Source organism: Haemaphysalis longicornis, unplaced genomic scaffold (genome assembly GCF_048455015.1).
Source record: "Haemaphysalis longicornis isolate Haplotype H1 unplaced genomic scaffold, Haemaphysalis longicornis Haplotype H1 scaffold_15, whole genome shotgun sequence".
Classification (NCBI taxonomy): Eukaryota; Metazoa; Arthropoda; class Arachnida; order Ixodida; family Ixodidae; genus Haemaphysalis; species Haemaphysalis longicornis.
Genome location: NW_027526257.1, coordinates 15,525,868 through 15,548,276, shown reverse-complemented (window position 1 = coordinate 15,548,276; position 22,409 = coordinate 15,525,868). Strand labels below are relative to the sequence as shown.

Below are 22,409 nucleotides of genomic sequence, written 5' to 3'. Positions count from 1 at the left end.
CGCTTCTCGCCGCAACGCGACGTACGAGGCGCTCTACCAGCTGGCTATGAACTCAGACCTAAACAGCTCTACGAACATGCTTTATATCCTTCCCTATACGCCTCGAGCTTCGTGATCGCTGCGCCGCCTGCCACCGCTTCTCCGCGGCGTTTACGGGATTAGCACTGTGGGGCTAATAGGTGGTCATGCAGTGTTTTGGTTCTCTTTAGCGTCTCTTTGTCTTTCCGCGCACTAAACAATTTGTTATGGTGACGCCTGGATTAGCAAATTGCACATTTAAACACTTATAAACGAAAGCTGTGTCTTGCCAGAGCGCTCGAACGCCAACAAGAGCTACCCGGGGGGGGGGGGGGCTTCTGCGCGCTTCTTGGTCGCTCTTGCGGGCGTCGACGACGGCAGCAGCATATTACCACTGTCACCTTGCGCCGTGCGCCGAAATATCGTACACACGGGCTCTTTGGAAGAGTGTGGTATCTAATAAGGCCCTTTGATTTCCGTTTATGCTAGATTATGCAGTCTCCCTGTGTCATGTGACGACGTTTCTTAGAAGAGTTCAGTCGGGGACGCGGATTACTCTATAAGCCCATCTCCGCGCCTCTCGTGGAGGATAACTGGAACAGATGAATCTTTGGAAGCGCTCACCTCGCAGCAAGACGACCCAGCATTAAATTTGTCGTCGTGGCCTGGCTCCCGAGTATAATTTTGCATTATCAATAGTACTTCTTTCGTAGAATGTTTGTGAAATTTATGTCGCATTGGCTTCTCCAGGGTAGTGATCAATATCTTATATGTGATATTGGCAAGCGTAACTGTTGTGCTGTCAGGTATGAGTGCGCCGCTAGATTATGTAAGCGAACAAAGCCGATTTACATCATACTGCGCATGGCCGCAACATGACCATCGGAGGAAACACTGCTTACGGAGACACGGCCATTAAATTTCAGGGCAGCGGAATTGCAATCATCTGTATGCATGCGCCGGCTTCGGGACGCCGGCCTCTGGCACACACCTGGCGCTCATACAAACCGAATGCCCCACACTAAGATCGCGTCATAAACGTTTATACTCTCGTAAACACACCACGCTTCCAAACAGAGGTGCCTGCTCCACATTATTCTGTATTTCGAACGCGTACAAACGGTACATCGCAGTCTTGAAGAAGCCCAAAAATCAACGGTGACAGGGTGACGCGGGCCGGGGACTCCCGCGGATGCTTTCGAAACAGGCCGCGTGGGGGATTTCAGTGGCGCCCCTACAGGCGTGCTCGAGGCGTATGACTCATTAAGATGGTGCTGCCGGCTAGGAGAAGCAGAGTGAAGTAGCGAATCAGGACGCTAATCATCGTCGACAGTAGCCGGCTGGATGCCAGCGCCTTCGTGTACGGGGGACGCGCGTGAATCGCGGCACCATGCACTGCTTACTGCTTTGGGTATGATGGCCCCCTTGTAAGAAAACTTGCATTAAGCGCAGGCTGAAAGGCAACGACTCTGACGGGTTAATGTCGGGTTCGTTACTGCTTTCGTGCGACGAGCGACGCGCCAGCCGGAAGTGGAACGCGTTCACGCATGCACGTCCAAGCCACGAGCTGTGCCTCTCGCATTCCCAAGCTAAGCTCGTCGCAATGCAGCCGTCTCCCGTACACGCCACGGAGCAGAAAATCGTCGCACCTTTGCCGAAGCGACCCGCCAGCAGGACTCCGAGCACCCCCACGACACAGCCGCCGACCCCCCAAACAATGTCTTTTCACTGCAGATTTCGTTGCGCATTTCACTTTCGTGCTTTACCGCCTCCTACTCCACAGGAATCAACCACAGTTTTTACTGTCAGCCGACCTTACAACACCAGGCGCCTTCGGCAAATGAGCGTGTGTGGGCGCGCAAGTGTGAAGAACATAGCGACACTCACAGCGTGTCCTTGACGGGTGGCGTCGTAGCAGGCCCGGTCGCTGCCCACCACCCCTTGGGAACACTCGTTCCAGGTCAGGTTGCGCAGCGAGCCGACGAAGTGGAGCAGGTGCTCGGACAGCGTCACGGAGTCCCTCAGCACGTGCACGATCGCGTACAGGCTCATCGTGTAGCCCAGCCCTGCACGAGCAGGCAGGTCTCAAATAGGGAACGGAGATTCTTGGGTTACCTCTAACCACCCTTCCTATAGCCATGGTCCCTACTAATGCACCAGGCTGGTATTCAAAGTCATAGCGGGGAAAGTGACAATCTAGGTATACTATGTGCAGGCTTTCCATCCTAAGGCATGCTTTCCATCCTACGGCACAAAGTAATCCCCGAGCGCAACGTTCGCCATACTGTCATACGAACGGCCTACCGGAAAAATTTAGGTTAGCTTTGTTGTTCGCAGTGTTGTGAACACGGTAGCTTTATTTCATTGCAAAAGTTATTGAGTGTGTCATCCATTTTGGGTCCCTTGGCGTTTGTCGTCTGCATTTTAAATGCCGTTATATCGAGCGATGAAAAATAGTCCCGCCTGAACCGCAAGATAAGACCGCTTATACATTTGCTGGTAGCGCAAGTCATCACATGCACCTTTACATTTTGTGCTGTGCCTAGAATGTTTCACCAACACGTCCACGCTTATATAACATTGTTGCCAGTTTCGCCTTACGCCAGCCATAGTAATTGAGCTTTGGTTTCCTGGCTCATCTCATAGTGCGAAACACCTCGGTTGGAATCCCATACAATGCTTAAACAACCAGATTTTCTTTTTGACTGAATTAGTTGCCTTGCTTATAAGGACTTCCGCTAGAAATATGGCTGCATTCCGATCATTCACTGACCTGTTTGTTATCCTTTGGGCATAAGGGCGTTTTTGTACCATATACCCCGAAGTAACGACCGACATCGTGATATGATGCCCTTGCAGTAAAAGGCCCAAGTATCATGATTCTGCATGGGCGAGACACTTTAAAAAACCAAATGCTAAAACGTCGCGTCAAATTTTAGGCGTGAATGTGGACTCAGCAGCAGTTTACCAAACTGCCTGGTCCATGAGAATGGCTCACACAATCCTCTAGCGGCAAAGACGGGACGGAGATGGCGGCTGCAGTTGAAGAGGGTAGACGATCCTTCGACAACCCTACAATCGTAGATCCTAAGAGATCCTACGAGTTTAAATGATCCTACGGGGGAAACGGATGCATGTAGCTCGTATAAAGATTTTTTGTATGAGAGAGCACACAGTAGTGGCTAACACCCCTCCCGCCCCCCCGGATAACGTGCGACTGTATGGACGCTGTCACTGCCATTACAAAATATATTAGGGAGCTTAGCACTAGCGGCACGAAGACTGGGCAAACAGCGATGCGGCTGGGCCCACTAAGCTTATTTTTGGTTCCGCTAAGTCTACGCATGGAGAATAGTTTGTTTTCTCTATGTTGTTGTGTTAGCCCCCAAAATAGCAATGAACACTCAGTCATTAAACAATGTACGATATACGCGTGCCCACTGGCTTTGCGGTGAAGCAGCAATAGTTGCGGACGGGTCGGCGGGACGAGCTTTTTGCTCGACATTTCTGAACTCGTTCGATGGCTATGGTTCCGCTTGTTTGGTATGGCATATTGGACGCCCATAAAATAGTTCATTAATGTTGTCGCTTCTTACATTTCTGCCTTCTATAGTTTTGACATTATTTTGTCTCTGCACCGCCAGACTAACCACTCATCCTACCAACCAATAGAGCAGAGCCACCCCGCGACGAGTTTGTAGAGCCGTGCTTGTACCAGTTGCATCGCGCCTCCCCGCGAGGCGTTTCCAGAGCTGTGCTTCTACCGGGTCTATCGCGAAACGACCGGTGGTGAGACGAGTCGTATTGCATGCAGAGATTCTAGTGCGCACGATCGCCGGCCATACTACCAGCTTAACCAGCCTCGCTGTTAAAATAAAGCATTCTTGTGATTCACATCTGTGCACTCTTTGGCCGACCAGAAGAAGCGAATCTAAAAGGTGTGCTGGCCAGGTGATTTCGGAGGGCGGAATGACCCACCAATTACAAAACATTCAAGGTGTTTGGCCAGCGAAGCTGTTTTGTGGATGGCACATTTCCTTTCTTTGGTTTTCGGGCCTTGGACATGCACCCAGTCAAGGCCGCCTTCCACTTTCAAGTTCGGGATATTCCAGCGCACGTGGCTTCTGTCCTTTGCTTACATCGCAATCGTACTTGCTGGCGAGTCCCGGCGCATCCCACATATGATAACAGTGTAACCATCGGATTAAAACAGTGCCTTTCCGAGGGACAACACGGTTTTTAAAGGGCCAGCTCTGAAGCACCCACTCCTCTGGATTCGTGGTGCCATCGTCTTTCGATGTAACCGAGCGAACGAAGAGGGCACTGAAGACAGACGAGGTGGAGCGAGCAGGAAAGCAAAGGAGGAAATTATGATGAAAGTGTGAGAGCGAGGGCAGTATACCGAGGCCGCGCAAGACGTGTGTGGGAAAACCGTTCCTTGGGGTCTAGTAGACCCCGAGAAATAAGAAGACGGAAAACTAGGCATTCAATAAAGCAAGCGTCTTGTTCTTTATACTTCACAAAAAGCACACAAGCCCAGAACGCGCTGCCTGATGCACGTGCATTGGTCCTTCGTCTTCCTGTTCGTTGCTCGGCTCATTCGAAACATGTGACATATCCGCGGGAGGTAATCTTCAGGCAATTCTGGTGTAATCTTCAGTAAAAAAAAGTTCCTGCATTTTTGCAGCTGCCCCATTCCAAAGGGACTATTTTCCGTGCAAGCCGGGTGAACTTTCCAAGGCTTGTAGTCTCCCACAAGGGCCATGTGCATTCGTGTGCCTTGGCAGAGCCGGGCACCTAGCGGTAAAATAGGTTCAAGCGTCCCCCCGGCCTGGCGCTCGGCACCATGGGTGTGACTACACTGCTTGAGAAGTGCCACCCGGCTTATACCGGAAAGCGCCCCTGTGGAATGGGGCGGCTGAAAGACACAGGAACTTTTTTTCCCTCCTTGGACGCCATAATGCGTCAGAACGGCACAATGGCGCCACTCCATCATCATGCCGCCAGCCAAAGTCTGAAGGCGTGATGATGGATTGCTGTAAAAACCTGTTGTAAAAACCAGGTGAAGACTGCTGTAAATACGTGGTCACGGATGACCCAGCTAAAAAGAATAGCCTGCTTTTAGAAGTATGGACTTGATAGGTTTTTTCATGGGCATAAAAAATCCATGGTACCGTACTGATATGTTTTTTCGGTAGCAACGTTTTATAGTTGGTCATCACCTGCCCTACGAATATGAGCAAACATTTCTGATAGACAACCGTTATACTTATTACGTTACTGTTTTAGGTATCATGGAATCTACGCATGGAAGCCTGCAAGACATCATCCAATTGCGCATGAAGGGCGAGGAGAGAGCGCAGTGACGCACCCATGAAGAGCGGCACCGCGCTGAATATGCCTCGGTTGCCGTCTCCCGCAAACTGTGCAAGGCTGCCCTCGAGGTACAAGAGAGGCATCGCTACGGTAACCAGGAACGCCAGGTAGGCCAGCAGGAACGGAACTGCATACCGGAAAAGGACGGGGAAAAGATGTGACTCCCTTCAATATCTATTAGAATCAGTCACCCGTATGACGTCTTATGAGTACGTTTTACGCTTAAGTGTTACTCCGTGACCCGTAGCGGTGGCCTTCCTGCAACAAGGCACTGCGGTCTTGGTTCTTGGGTGCCGCCAGTGTGGATCCCCTTAAGCTGTGCGTTTCACTCGCTTCGTTTTACTTCAATAGTTAATGAACTGTTTGAAAGAAATTGTTCAATTGAGGCTTTTCCTTCATGCGAAATACTAAAATCGGTTGGGTAGCTAACAGCGGACTTCTAGGTGTCCACAATATTCACCTTTATTCGTTGCTATACGGACGGTGCAGCGGTGGCGTAGAGGTAGAGCATCCGCCTCGCGTGCACAAGAACCGTGGCTCAAATCGCTGTGCCGGAGAATTCCCACCGGATTTTTTAAAAATCCACGTATTGATGGAATTCTAGAATGGGGCTTGGGGTGCAGCCTGACCCCGGCGACCATTGCCAGCAACGCACTCCCTCACAAGAGCAGGATTGGCCACCCTGGTGTAGTAACGGCCACAACCTCCCATGAATGCGGAATATTAACCAACGGCCCTCAGTCTCCAGTGGCTGCGAAGCAACTCACCACTGCGGCGGTCAGACCTGTGACACAGCAGGGTGCTAAGAATCCCTGGACCCGGACAGGCCGCCATTGGAATCTGAACCTGGCAACGTTTAACACGAGAACCTTATATTAAAGGGCATTAAATGGGATGTCATCGGGGTTAGTGAAGTTAAGAGGACAAGTGAAGCCTTTACGGGGCTGAAAAATGGACACGTACGTTATGTTACCGTGGTCTAGTAGACAAAAAGAACTGGGAGTGGGATTTCTCGTCAATAAAAGCATATTTAGCAACATAGAAGAACACTATAGCATTAACAAAAGGGTATCAGGTCTTGTAATTAGGCTCAATAAGAGGTACAAGCTCAAGGCCGTACAGGGCTATGCGCCCACATCCAGCCACGATGACCAGGCTGTGGAACGCTTCTATGAAGATGTGGAATCGGCAATGGCTAAAGTAAAAACACAGTATACCATAGTTATGGGGGACCTCAATGCTAAAGTAGGCAAGAATCAGGCTGGAGACAAGGCAGTTGGGAACTATGGTCTGGGCTGTAGAAATAGCAGGGGGGACCTACTAGTTGAGTTTACAGAACGGAATAACCTCCTCATAATGAATACCTTCTTCTGTAAACGGGAGAGCCAGAAGTGGACGTGGAGCAGCCCGGAAGGGGAACATAAAAATGAAATAGACTTCATATTATGCGATAACCCTGGCGTCGTGCAGGATGTGGAAGGGCTCGGAAGGGTAAGGTGTAGTGACCACCGTATGGTAAGATCTCGAATTAGGCTAAATTTGAAGAGGGACCGCAACTAGCTAGTACGAAAGAAGCCGATATATGAGCTAACAGTAAGACGTAAAGTAGAATTCAGGATCGCGCTGCAGAAACGATATTCAGCTCCTACCGAAGAAGCAGAGCTTACGGCACAGGAAGCCAGCGACTATCTTAAAGGCATTATCACGGAGTGTGCAGTAGAAGTTGGGGGCACGATGGCTAGACAGAATACTGGTAAACTTTCCAAGGGGACGAAAGATTAAATCAGGAAATGGCAACCCATGACAATCTCCACCACAGCTGACAGAATAAAACAAGCGAAGTGTTCGAATTTAATGAATAACCGTAAGACGGCTGAGACACGGAAGTATAATATGGAGAGGATCGAATATGCTGTAAAGAACGGATGCAGCCTGAAAGCAGTGAAGCGGCGTCTTGGCGTGCGGAAAAATCAGATGTATGCACTTAAAGACAAGCAACGCAATGTCATCACAAGTACGGATCAAAAAGTCATAGTAGCCGAAGAGTTTTATAGAGATCTATACAGTAGCCGGGACATCCAGGATAATGCCGAATGAGAAAGTAGTTCTCAGGAGATAGACTCCCCACCAGTAACGACCGATGTAAGGAAGGCTTTGAAACAAATGACAGGTGCAAAGCACCTGGTGAGGATCAGATAACAGCAGACTCATGGGATGGCGGGAAAATTGTACTTGAAAAACTGGAAAACCTGTACACGCAATGCCTAATGACAGCGAGTGTACCGGAATCTTGGAAGAACGCGAACATCATCGTAACTGATAAGAAAGGTTACATGAAGGACTAGAAAAATTACAGGCCGATCAGCTTACTCTCCTTCGTCTACAAGGTATTCACCAAGGTAATCGCTAACAGAATTTTTACCACCTTAGATTTCAGTCCACCTAAACAACAAGCAGGGTTCTGTGAAGGTTATTCAACAATGGACCATATTCACACGATCAATCAGGTGAAAAAGAAGTGCGCTGAGTATACTGAGCCCCTATATATAGCCTTCACAGGTTATGAGAAAACATTTGACTCGGTCGAAACCTCAGCAGTCATTCAGCAATTACGGAACATGGTTCTAGATGAGCATTATGTAAGAATACTAGAGGATATTTACAATAGATATACAGCTACAATCAGCCTTCATAAGGAGAGCAGTAAAATACCTATAAGCAAGGGCGCCACACAAGGAGACACAATCTCTTCAATGTTATTCACAGCATGTTTACAAGATGTATTCAGGACATTGGATTTGGAACAGTTGGGAGTAAGGGTTACCTCAGAATACCTCAGTTACCTCAGATTTGCTGATGACGCTAGCTTGGTAAGTAATTTAGGGAACGAATTGCAAAGCATGCTTTCCGCACTGTACCAACAGAGTAGAATCGTGGGCCTCAAAATTAATATGCAGAAAACTAAAGTATTAATCAATGACCTCCGAACAGCACGGCGGTTTGACATAGGTGGCGAGGCAGTGGAACTGGTCAGCGAATATATCTACTTAGGCCAAGTTCTGAACCCGGATCCCAGCCATGAGGCAGAGATGTTTAGAAGGAATGGTGTGGAGTGCATACGGCAGGCATTCTCAAATGAATGGCAGCCTACCATTGTCCCCGAAGAAAGTGTATGACAGCTGCATCTTAACGGTACAGTGCGGAAAGCATGCTTTGCAATTCGTTCCCTAAATTACTTACCAAGGCAGCGTCATCAGCAAATCTGAGGTTACTGGGGTATTCTCCATTAACTCTTACTCCCAATTGTTCCAAATCTAATGTCCTGAATACATGTTGTGAACATGCTGTGAATAACATTGAAGAGATTGTGTCTCCTTGTGTGACGCCCTTGCTTATAGGTATTTTACTGCTCTCCTTATGAAGGCTGATTGTAGCTGTGTATCTATTGTCCTAAGTAGATATATTCGCTGACCAGTTCCACTGCCTCGCCACCTATGTCAAACCGCCGTGCTGTTCGGAGGTCATTGATCAATACTTTAGTTTTCTGCATATTAATTTTGAGGCCCACACGAGCAATCGAACCGAAGATGATAGGTGTCAAGAAGAGAGCGCAGTCGGTCAGGGAACCAACGCGTGTTAAGGACATATTAGTAGAAATAAAGAAGAAATGGATGTGGGAAGTGCAGGTAACGCGAAGGCAAGATAACCGTTGGTCATTAAGGCTAACAGAGTGGATCCCTACAGAAGGCAAGCGTTGCAGGGTGCGGCAAAAAGTTAGAGGGGCAGATGAGATCAAGAAGTCTGCAAGGATAAATTGGTCGCAGTTAGCACAGGACCGGGATAATTGGATAGGATAGGATAGGATGATGATGATATGATGATGATGATGATGATATGGAGGAACTGGTCTCCTTGTACTTTGCTTAGCACAGCAAACCCGTAAGATGTAATACGCAAACATTAGAATCGAAAAAAAAGCGTTCAGAAGCAAGGCATGACCGAGCTGCTCCTGAAGAACCAACCCAGCAAACACAAGGAAACCACGGTAAACCTGGCGGTATCGCGTTGTTGATTAACGCAGTACCTCCTCGTTGGACGGGTATGGTCGTGGTTGCATGGTAAAATCTGGTTTGAGGCTGTTAAGCAAACAACACGTAACCAGTACTAGACGGTGTCATAAAATCTCTCCAGCACAAGTGCGCCATCTCAGCCCCCTTTTTTGCTTCACGCCACATTCACCCACTAGGCATCCTATCCGACAGTTTCTGCTATAACTCCTCACAGCTATCATGTGCATTGGCCGTTTATAGCTTGGTCGTCGTGTCCGTACTACTGTTCAGTGCGCGCAATACTAGCATGATAACTCACTAGCACCATTTTGAGAACACAATGTAACCGAATGTGGCCTCCTAAACCTGAAGCCATAGCGTGCATTACTAAGCGGCTGCATGCTTTACAAAAGAGGCCACCGTGCACTCACTTCCCCCGTAGATGATGAACATCGTGGGGAAGCGGCTGGCGTGGGCGCTGCCGGCCGTCATGATGAACAGCGCGGCCAGCTTGTGGGCCCTGCTCTGGAAGGTGGATGCGGGGGCCTGCATTTGTTATGAGAGAAAGCAGCGTTTTTGTCTGATGTAAAAAAACATTCAGGCAAAAATAGTAGTCTACTTGCCCTTGAATGTAATTGAAATAATACGCTAAACACCAGTAGAAAATTCAGTGAAATATATATTGTCTCTTATCTCTTGCGTACGCCGACCGAGCCTCACATTAATCAACAAACTGTAATGCAGTCGCCTCCGCTATTTTGCCACGGCCATACGCATCAGCCCCGAGAGGCCAAATGAGCCGTTTCTACTACTCCTGCTGCTCTCCTCCAATCGCAAGCCTTCCCAGTGCTGATGGGAGTCCTTTTAAACACGCGTCCTAACTTTTATGAATATCCGAACTGACAGGCGCATTACGAGGAGGCTGCCTTGATCATGCTAACAAGGGCCAGAAAGCGAAGAACCGGCTGTGTACGTATTACAACGTAGAGCGTACTATACTCGGTGACAACTTAAGAACGGCACCGGAAGTTGCTGCTGTGCCTTATCACCGTAACGGGATGTTTCTCCGCGCGGCGCAAGTAGGGCGTTACTGGGAATGTTTTGAACATGGCGTGAGCGGTTCCCGTGATTTTTTGGACTTAATATGCTGATAAACGACTCCAGTGACGACAAACAAACTGCGTGAGACAAGGCAGACGATATCACGCATTCATAGCAAACCCCTTTCAAAACGCGCGCGCACTGTCGTCACGGGTCCGGCTTTTGGGCGGAGTGATACACTACATGAGGTGGTGCCGTTCTTGAGTTGTAACCGAATATAGTCGTGGTTGTGGAGGCCGTGTAACCGGAACATACCGTGGGGGGTTCATCAGCGGCCGCACCTTTTGTTATTGCGCACAAATACCCACACACACTCACCCCCCCACCCACCCACCCACACCCACACACACACACACACACACACACACACACACACACACACACGCGCACACACACGCACACACACACACACACACACACACACACACACACGCATGCACGCGCGCACGCACGTACACAACACACACACCACACGCGCGCCCGCACAACCACACACACGCACACACGTACACCACACATGCCCACAAGCACACACGGACAAAGCCGCACACACGGACAAACACACACACGCGCAAACACACACACACACACACGTAGCATTTCAGCTGGCGTACTCGCAAACTTTCCCGCCAAATATTCGCGGGGATACGGTTGCCAGAGCAGGAAAGCCCTTCCCGCTAAAAAGCGGCGGCAGGAGGTCGCCAGTTTATGTGACACATTCGCCTAATGTACAAAGCTTTTTTCTCTCTTTATCTTCTTTAACCGCTTCGGCGGTGCGGCGGTGCAGGCTATACGTACGCTGACCCAGGCGGTGCTTACATCGAAGGCATGCTACGGGGCGGTTTGCTTCGAGCTCACCCAAGCGCAACACGCGCAACTAGAAACGCTGCCCCGCAAGTGCCTGCGAGTTATCACGGGTCTGCCCAGGCACACCAGAACCAAGGAGCTCTATCGGTTTGCGAGGCTTCCTCCGCTACGCTACATCATAGAGGAGCGGTACAAAGGGCACACAACGAGACGAGCCATCACCAATGCCGGGGCATACATGCAGAGTCTCATCAATGACACGGCGAGCGACGAGTCGCCGATTTTGCCACCGCTGAATCCAATCCCCCCTTGGGAGGGCGAGCTTATCCGCACCCCCAAACCCATGTCGAGGGTGTGCAGGAAGGACCACCAGAGAGGAGCGCGCCGCCGCCGCGGCGCGGGCCGACCTGCAAGAAGGTGCCATATTCGTGGACGCCACCGTCGATGCGACCACCAACCACATTACCATTGCTTGTGCAGATGGACCAGCGTGGGCAAGGCGGACGTTTCAGTTTGACACCACGCCCAGCACAGTGCAATGCGAGCTGGAGGCGGTACTGCTGGCGGCGAACCACATCGAAGAGCGCTACCAGGCGGAGGAGCACCGGGGCCGGGCGTTTACCACATATACTGACAGTAGACAGGCGGTGGTAAGACTCGGTGGCACCCCAGTTATCGGATCCACAAGCCACCTCATCAAGACGATTGCGAAAAGACTTCGCACAATGAAATCCATTACCGTGCGGGTGGACTGGGTGCCGGGACACGCGGGTGGCGTCGGCAACGAGGCCGTCCACGCGTGGGCGAGCGACGAAGCAAGTATCCGCTCCGACCCATTACACCCTGTTCCCCCAGCACGGCATGACCCAGACCCTGCGGACGACAGAGCCGCTGCCAAGCAAGACAGCAGGGCGAAGCTCCGTGATGCTACACCCCATGACCCACGACCACTGCCAGGAGGACTTCCCAGAGGGGCGCAAATCCTGCTACACAAAATAAGAGCAAGGGCAGCCCTTACGGAGGACGTGCTCGCAAAGTGGCGGGCATACGTTCCCCGACGCTCACGACACACACCTGAGAGAACCCCTCGAGAACTCCAGGGAGACTACCATCGTGACCTGCTCCTTGAGTCACGCGCCAACAAGGCCCACAATGCAACACATGCTGTGGGAGTGCTCGGGGCTCGCGGCGGAGAGAAGAGCCCATCTTCCGCCGTACATCAAGACCCTCCAGGAGTGGGCATCGCCTCCTCTGTGCCGGGCTCACCTAAGACATACTATTATGTCCCTGTAGACTTTCGCTTGTACCACGGGGATACACAAGAGAATGTAGACGCTCTCACCTTCTTTACCGCCTTCCCCATCCCTGACTAGACCTTGAGTCTCCCCTTCCGAATAAAGAATTATAATAATAATCTTCTTTTGCTTTCTCCTTCCCTTTCCATCCCTCTCTCTCCCTTTCTTTCTGTCGTCACGTCACGGCCGATTCGTCTCCGCCTCTCCGCCCGACACGCTGCACGGAATACGCGGGCGTTTGAGGCCTGCGTACACGCGGCACCTCCTGTGTTTGTTGTTCTGATGTCTTCATCACATTCGCAGATACCAAAGAGGCATGCGCGCTGGTCCCAGCAGCGGCTGTGTTCGTGAGCTCGTACCAGACATTCGCGGGTAGGCCAGCTAAACGAAACAAAGCCTTGAAATTCCCGTGAAAGCAGAAAGACCATAATAGCGATAAAACGTACGGAGTTGGCTTGATAAATTGGCATTTGATAAAACGGCGTTCGATAAAACAGGCGTTACTTCGATGAAACGACTTTCGATAAAGCTGTTACGTGGCCAATTGTCCTGCGACAAATGCACTAATATGAAATGCCCTACTACTAATTTTCTCTCGACGAACAGTCCGTACACCCATTAGCGTTGTGCTAATGGACAACGTTTCAAAACGTTTAGTCTTTAGACAAACGCACACAAGCAAAAAAATACGACATGGAGTAAAATTACAACATTTGAAAAAGCTGATCACTTTCTTTATAAAGATGATAGGTAAACGGGTTGGCCAGGAGACTATTCTGGTGCGATATTGTTGCCGCGGAAAATAATATTCGTGAGCACATAGAGCAAATCTTGGAGCACATCTTAAAACGGTGATATTTCCTTACACGTCGCGATGAAATGGGTAAGATAATTGGATGGGTCCAGGTGAAGTTTGCGCCTCCAAGTGCAGTAAAATCCCGCTAATTCAGATTCCACGGACCGCAAAGAATGTCCGATTTAACCGAGTGTCCGAATTATCACGAGTATGGTCATAACAGCTGAAAGATGGTTTCAAGATAACCAAACTTCATTTTTGAAATCAGTAATAACTGTTGGTCGACGCAATGGCAGAAAAGACTAGCCAGAAAAAAAAAAAGATATGCCTGGTCGCCGTGGTTATTACCCTCTACCATGGTTGTCGGTTATTTTTATTGCCACAGCGATATTCAGTCTACCGTGAACGTATGCCATGCGTTCTTTTTTTGTGCATGTGCGTGCGTGTGCGTGCGCGCGTGTGTGTGCGCGTGTGCGTATGTGCGTGTGCATGTGCGTGCTCATGCGTGTGTGTGTGTGCGTGTGTGTGTGCGGGAGTGTGTGTGCGTGTGTGTGTGTGAGTTTGTGTGTGCGTGTGCGTGTGTGTGTGCGGGCGTGTGTGCGCGCGCTACCGATCTGTACACAAGCTGGTTGAAGCCCCATTCCGACCTCGAAGACTTTTGGTGTGCCTTCGATTTCTGCTGCGAATCGGAATTAGCTGAAGCGTGGCCGCGGCGGAATGCGCTCCTGTTTCCCCACCGGATCTCGGCGAAAGTCCACGTTATCCAAATTGCGGCCGAATCCGTACAAAATTAAGGATTTCATCCGTAGAAACAGTGGAGAGTTAGGACGATACAGGACACCGGGTCCTAGTTAGCCGAAATTTCGAATAAGCGGAACAGCTTGCCTTTGCATTAGTTAGAATTTGTTAATGCCTTGTTCTTTTATAGGCGGGTTCCAGGCCATGTAAGCGTAATGAAGGCGAGACCTGGTCAGAGCGCTCTGCTCCAACAATTTTATGTTCGGCGTTATCGTTTGAAGTGTGACTAATTTTGAAAATCGATCAGTGGTCTGCAATTAGGCGGCTATTTAGATCCTGGTCAATACGAGATGTTACGTGAATAATATAAATGGGGAATTAAGGGCCACAGTGCCCTTTTTGGGGGGACGCTGGAAATGGCAGGACAGGAATCAGAGTAATAGTAATTTACAGTGAAAAAATGTCCTCGTTATATTCATTTGCAGTTTACAGTTGTTAAGAAAGACTTTTTCGCCTATGTGAATTCATTCAAGTCTTCGTTGTGTTTTTAGAGTTAGAATTCAGGTGGGCTCAAAATTTATATCGATTAGGTTTAAGCATGTGCGAAAATACGTGAGAGTGTTACATGAGAAAATGCCCGGTTACGGTTGGGCTCCTCTCCGTCTACGCCTCACCCGGCGCGGTGGCTCAGTGGCTAAGGCGCTGCGCTGCGGAGCACGAGGTCGCGGGTTCGATTCCCGGCAGCGGCGGCCGCTTTATTAATGGAGGCGAAAAGCAAAAACGCCCGTGTGTACGCGATTTCGGCGCACGTTAAAGATCCCCAGGTGGTCAAAATTAATACGGAGCCCTCCACTACGGCGCGCCTCATCGCCTGCGTTGCGTCGGCGCGTTAAACCCCGCAATCAATTAATCCGTCTACGCCTCATCGAACGCAGGGGAAAACTAGTGCATTAAATACCACTCGATCAGTTGAGTTCGTTGAGGTTTGTCGCGGGTATGTAAGTCGCTGCACTATGGAGGTGTTTGTGGCGGTTTCAAATGATTGCCCTAAAATTCTGTCCGCAAAGTACATTTTGTTGCGAGCAGCGTCTATTATACTTCTAATTGTAATAGAACGGATGCTTACAGTAAAAAAACTTAGTTAACAGTTCCTAGACTTAGGAAAGTTCTCATTAGTTAACAGCGTTAGTAAATAGTTCATAAATTAGATAATAGAGTTCTGAACCGTCAATGTGGCAGGGTAACATAAATAATCTCAAACCGCACCCGAAAGAGAAACTTGAGGCAAAATAGCGTTCACACAGGCACCGATACGGAAATAGGCATAAAAATAGGCATTTATGGCCTTTCAGAGCGCGCAGCCTCCACTGCGGACGAAGCGAAAGAAAAGATGGGCGTGAGCGCGTAGGGGTCTGTAACCAGAGGGGACTGACAGACAGATCCGCAGCCTTTACGGTCCCCAATTCATTTGTAGAGTCTCCGCTCTAGACAAAACGAAAAAAAGAACGAACCAGGGCCCGAGGCCGAGTAGCGGTGCAAGCGCGCAGGGGTTTTTAACCAGAGCGGACGGACAGACCCATGGCCTTTAGGGGCCCCAATACGTTTGTAGTACCTCCTCTGGGGACGAAGCGAAACAAACAAGAATGAACCCGGGCCCAAGCCCGAACAACGGTGCAAGCACGGAAGGGTTTGTAAGAGCGGACTGAGAGTTCCGCGGCCTTCACGGGCCCTAATAGGCTTATAGTACAACACGGCGTCTACTGGAACCGGCGCGCATGCCTCTTTCGCACCCGCGAATGTGATGAAAACAACAACAAAAACCCCTAAACACGGTGAATGGAGCGCGCCCGCAGGCCTCAGATGCCCGCGTATTCCACGCGGCGAGTAAGGCGGTGAGGAATCGCCAGCGACGGGATGACAGAAGGAGAGGGAGAGAGAGAGGGGAATGGCGGGTGGAAGGACGAAGCAAGCGGAGAGAGAGAGAAAACGAAAAAAAAATGCTTGTTTACATTAGGTTTCATTGGAACTAGCGACCCCCCGGCACCGCTCTTTTAGCGAAGAAGGCATTCCTGGTCTTGCCACCATGGTAGTCCGCAATAAAAAGCGGGAAAATTTCCGCGTACGCCACCCGACATGCTACCCATTCACGCACACACGCACGCTCCCAAGCACACCCGCAAACACACATAACCACACAAACGTATGCTCACAGACAAGTACACATGCACGCACATACCCACGAGGGCGCACGCACAAGCACGCACACCTCTCACGCACACACACCTCTCACGCCCGCGCCCGCATACACACACACAAACACATGCACGGGCGCACACGCAACACACACAAAACACAACCTACACACACAACAAACACACACAAGCACACGCACAGGCACAAGCGCGCACACACACACACACACACACACACACACACGTACGCCACAAAATGCGCGCAACCACACATGCGGATACAGGCACACACACTGACACACCCGCACAAACACACAAGCATGCACACACGCACGACCCCACACACGCACGCACACGCACGCATGCACAAACACGTACGTACAAAAGAACACGCACGCCCCCACGCAACAAACACAATAGACACACAACACACGCACACACACGTACACGCACATTCGCGCGCACACACAACACACACACGAACACACACACATATGCCACGCACGCACACAAGTACACGCAGACACGCACGTCACACATGCACAAATGCACACCACACATAGACAGCCACACACGCGGACAAACACACACGCACGATCGCACACGAACGCACACACACACGTAGCTACACAAGCCCACACACACACGTACATAAACACACGCGCACGCAAACGCACGCACACACACGGGCGCGCACATTCACACGCATACATACACACGCACAGAAACACAAACATCCACGCGCACAAGCATGTACGCACGCACACACACGAACACACGAACACGCGGACACGCACACACCTACACAACTCACACGCGCACGTACACACACCAAACACGCGCGCACACAGGCGCAGCCACACACAAGTGCAAACACGCACACAGACCCACACATGCACGCACAGGTACACGCGCACGCACACACACACATAAACGCGCACACACAAACACGCACGCACGCAAACAAGCACGCGAAAGCACACAAGCACACGTACGCACACGCATGTACATGCATGTACACACAGCCACACACCCACTCACGCATGCACACTCGCATGCATGCGCACGCACGCGCAAATACGCGCACAAACAAGTACACACACGCACACTCACACGCACGCACACATTTACCCAAGCACACCCACGCACACACGCCCGCTAACACACGCATGCACACACACACACTTGCACACGTACACACACAGGCACAACCACACAAACACGCACAAACACAAATTCGCGCACACATGCACGCAGACACACGGACTTACCCACACATGGACAAACACCCACGCAGGCACACCCCCCACACACAAGCTAACACACATGCACGATGGTGCACGCGCACGCACGCGCACACGCATGAACCCACATGCACTCACGTTCACACATACGCACACACACACGCACAAACACACGCGCACAAACACACACGCGCGCAGGTGCACAAGCGTGCACGCACCTGGAGGCGCGCACACACGCACGCATACAAGCACAGATACACGCACACGCAGGCACATGAACGCGTTACCACGTGCACGGGGGCACACAGACGCACGCACGCACACACACAACAGACACGCGCTCACCCGCACGCACGCTCACATGCATACACGCGCTCGAACGCCCACGAAGACGTGCAAGCACACGCACGCCGCACACATGGACGCACGCACACACACGCTCGCTGACACACTCAGACACACAGACGCACGCACGCACGCAGGCACGTACGTCGACACGCATGCCACGCTAGCAAATTACACGCACGCGCACACACAAACACGCACGCACACATACACGCACATACAGACGCAAACACGTGGACCCGCACGGATGCACACACACAGACACGCACACACACGCACACGCAAACGCACGCATGCCCACGCACGCCCAAGCGCGCACGCAAACACACGCACGCACACACGCGCGATGGAACGCGCACTCACGTTCACACACATGCACAAACGCAAACGCAGATACGCACGCACGCGTGCACACACACGAACACAGACACATACGTACACATACCCAGACGTCTGGACACACACGAAGCGTACACACAGACGTACACACGCACAGAAACGCGCGCCTTCCTCCAGAGATACTATTACCAGTGCATGCATGTACTGCGAACGAGAATAATTCTCTCGAGCCAGAAAGTGCCTTGTTTTTAAAGACTGTGAAAGTTCATAATGCTTCGTACAACTTTGTTTTCTCTTGTACTTTTTAGTAGGACGTCCCTTGTCTAGCGCCTTTCGTGTGTACCGCACGTCACATTCGGCGGTGTTGTCAATGATTTCGCTTGCTGTATGTGAAATGTTGATTTTAAAGCGTGGATTCAGGCATTTTCTCATAAATCCCATAGAATGTACAGTTTTACTGGCGGATAAAGTCGTAGCGTCGCTTACGTACTATTATGAGCAATATGAAAGGGAACACAGGAACGCGTGGAAAACACCCTCAGACCCAGCTATGCGTGATACGCAGCGGCCGCCGTCGGAAACGAAGTGAAAAGGGGGACGCTGTTGTAACAACTGTTCCCATTTCCGCTGTGCGTCTTATCGGCTCTCGGACGATACCATATTATCGGCGAACTGGCGGAAGCTGCTGCATTGTAGAAATAACAGCGTGGTGGGAGTGCCAACAGTTAGGGGAAGAGCGTCCTCCTTCCCTCTTTGGTTTTCACAGCGCCATCCGCGTATCGTTCCGAGTGTGTTTCGAGGCTCTTTGCCACGCGTTCCTGTGTTCACTTTCATATTGCTTATATTAGTACTTTCATTTATTCTTGGATATGCCCAAGTTTTTTTGCGTACATAATGTAAACATGTAAAAGTAATCCTATCTGCAACTAAGAATCGTGGTTTGGGGTGTTTCCTGGGAATGCGAGCGCAACCCAGACGGCTAACAATGCTAACAGCATACAAAGCTAACAGCATGTTTCTGGACTAGCCGTTTTATTTGGTAGCTATTGATTTGCAATAGGGCAATAATTGATTCTTTCTGCGTTCAATTTTCTGTTACTCAAGCTTATGGGGGTGCTGCTTTAACTCCGGTTTTCGGGCACAAATCGCAAATGGGCCCTTGGGAACCCCGCTGCTAGCATGGCTAACCTGCTTGCATGTACAGAACGAGGGCAGCTCTTTTTTAGTGTGTTGGAGAAGCACGTGTTAACAGTGCCGCGTTTTATCACTTTTCACTGCGGCAACCACCTTTCTTAAATCGTGTTTCGTACATCAAAACAAGTGCTTGTCACTGCTAATACTTATTCTACCATATAAAACGCTAACAGTGTTGTACGCGCTAGCTGTCACGTCAAGTTGAATTTCTTCGAAAACCCTTTAAAAACTATCACAATGTCACCAGCCACAGGTGGAACCTAACTTTAGGCTGAGACTTTTAAGTACCATGAAAGCGTCGAGAAATAAAAAAAAAATACTAATCACACGTTTGTCGGTCGGGGCTTCTTGAAGCATGAGGTGAAAAGTTTCTGAAATCATAGGACATAAAACAGGAGTGCGGCAGAAATCTACACCGATGACCGTTTCTGCACAGACAAGCTTCTTTCGTATGTTACTACAGTAAACGAACAGTGCATGGTTAAAAGCTCAGTAACATTTCCACTATTAAGCCGCAGCTGATGGACACCTGGAGGACGGTCGCATTTCACAATGACTGTGTCTTAACAGAAAAGTCGTTGATAAATGCTTCTCACCGAACTACATTTTTTCCACTTCCGGTAGCGCGCGCGCACCCGGAAATGAAGTGCGTGCATACTAAAATACAGCTGGCGCGAAGGGAACATTCCGCCAACGTGTCAAGCAGGTATTAATCCCCTCATACCTTGTGGAAGTCAAATATAGTTAAAGCCGGGACAAGTTTTCAAGGACATATATCTAGGCCTATGTTATAAACGGTCGTTAAAATGAATTGTGAATATCAAACTGATCCTAGCCTGAATCTGGGTAAAGCGTGATTTTCAGCGTCTTTGTGTCTAAAGGTTAAATAGCAATCAATTTTTGTACGAATTTGAGAATTATTAACTCCCGCCTGTTTATACCGCACATGTGAAAATCTGCGGTAAACTCAGATCAAACGTTCTTATAAAACAAGGGCTACTGCTGTTTTCTGCTATCGCGCCCCTTCCGTAGTTGCCCACGTATTGATTCAAGAAGGGATACCTATAGCCTATACAACTCCAGTGTGAACTAATAATAGTACCTAAAACTCTGAGTACTAATAGAGACTTGTTAGTGCCAAAGTGGAATAACATTTTTGTTGGGAAATGTTTCGTTACAACAGATGTTGAGCCTTTTTATGTAACCACACTCCTCCCGTCGATACCCATTGAGAGCAGACGAGGATCCCGTAAAGTTTACCCAAACACCACTGCAAAATAACTACAACACGTAAATGAAACTCCTATTCATATTGCAGTTGTCTTAGGGGCCTATGCCTTGTACTTTTTCGTTTTGGGGGGTTGAGGCAAGGTTTGACAAAACAGGGGTTACAACCGTTCACTGCTGAGTTTTTGCGATACATTTCACTGGACGGCAAGCTGTTCGTGCTTCGTTTTTGCAGTATACCGCACCTGCCCTTCCCTCGCACTCCGACCGTAAGGTACGGAGGCGGTAAAATGAAACCCCGTACCTCCTTGCTCGCATCCTCGGACTGCACCTTGACGGAAGGCGGGGCGGCCATGTCTCGACGGGAGGCGCCGAAGAAGACTCGAGGCCCGCAGCGTTTGGCGGAGGGAAGCAGGTAGTTCAACTCGAAAGACGAGGAGGGTCGGACAGGTAAATGCGGTCGGCAAGATGGCGGAAGGCACTCTGGGAGAGCGCTCGTGGCTGCGCTTCTTCCTCGTCCGCTTCTCCTGCTCCTTGTAGGCTGGCATTTCACAGACGGGGGAAGTCGCGAAAGGCTAAGAAAAGACTGCTCCAGAAATGTAATTTCGGCGGAATTGCCCAAAATAAAGGACTTTCCATTTAAAGTTAAAACCTGATCTAACGGAGTCACCGGAAACCGCGAAATATTTTTTTTTTAAATCGATAACTTTGTGAAATCGGGGTGGGCGTTTTACACGCAGTGGATTCCATAAATTCTGCGTATAAAAGGAGACGCATTTTAGCTGCTACACTGACATGCTAATTGCAGTGGCCGCTGCGCTTGCCTTCTGATAATTTACAATGAGCTAAAAGACCCCACTGAAAATAGTTACGATAAACGGTAGGGGTTCTGGGCGAAACGAGATTATTTCCTAGCAAAAAAGCATGTGATTTTCGCGTGCGTGCACATCGTTACCATTGGGCGGACAGATGTTTCCTAGTGCGCAAGGGCGTTCCACGCGCCCTCGGTTCCTTTGAGAGCCGTAGCAAAGCGCCGGAGCAAATCAATTGCGTAACTCACCTGTCCTAAAGCCGGCATAGGAGCTTCAGCAGTTTATTGGTCGTCAACATGCGTTGACACGCACAGTGCATTGGAATTACTGGTTGCATGGTTTCTTCGTTGTTCAAAATCTGTGTGGTTTCGGTGACTGCGTCGGGGCTCAGGTAGTCGTGGGAGCTCTGATCTGGTGCCACCTCGTTAAGGCGACAAAGCTGTTCGTAAAAACAGGGTGGGATTTCTGTTTCTTCCTCGTGTTAAGAGATTGCGGAAATTGGGAACAGCACTGAAGCTATTTGGTTAGTTCGACTTCATAAAAGCTTTTAGCCATGTAGGCACTTCCCGGGGAGTCCACATCTCTTCGTAAGGCCACGAAATAGGTAAGATCGGGTTTCATTAGATCCAGTTGTGACTCTACAGAAAATGCGCAGGGTCACAGAATGAGGACGCCAAGGGCATCAATGGGGTAATGCAGATCAAGTACACATCTTGTTCCCTAAAACTGATTTTCCCCAATCACAATGATAGCAATGTTATCGCAAACGAAAACCAAATAATGGGGATATTTGGTATTAGGAATAGGGAGCAGTTGCACTTCCCTGGCCGTTCTCCGCCGACTATGATGTCACAAAAACATTGTGTGTGGGATTAG

General features: G+C 49.9%; 1 protein-coding gene across 1 annotated transcript in view; it reads right to left on the bottom strand.

Moving 5' to 3' along the window:
• Positions 1–21,076, bottom strand: part of LOC144165878 (sodium-dependent dopamine transporter-like) — a 37,674-nt gene extending 16,598 nt beyond the window's left edge. The window contains exons 1-5 of the mRNA XM_077695633.1: positions 21,026–21,076; positions 10,757–10,825; positions 9,875–9,968; positions 5,390–5,521; positions 1,906–2,084 (exon numbers count right to left, since the gene is read on the bottom strand). Of these exons, the coding sequence (XP_077551759.1) occupies positions 1,906–2,084; positions 5,390–5,521; positions 9,875–9,968; positions 10,757–10,825; positions 21,026–21,076 (525 nt within the window). The remainder of the gene's footprint in view (positions 1–1,905; positions 2,085–5,389; positions 5,522–9,874; positions 9,969–10,756; positions 10,826–21,025) is intronic.
• Positions 21,077–22,409: the final 1,333 nt, after the last annotated feature.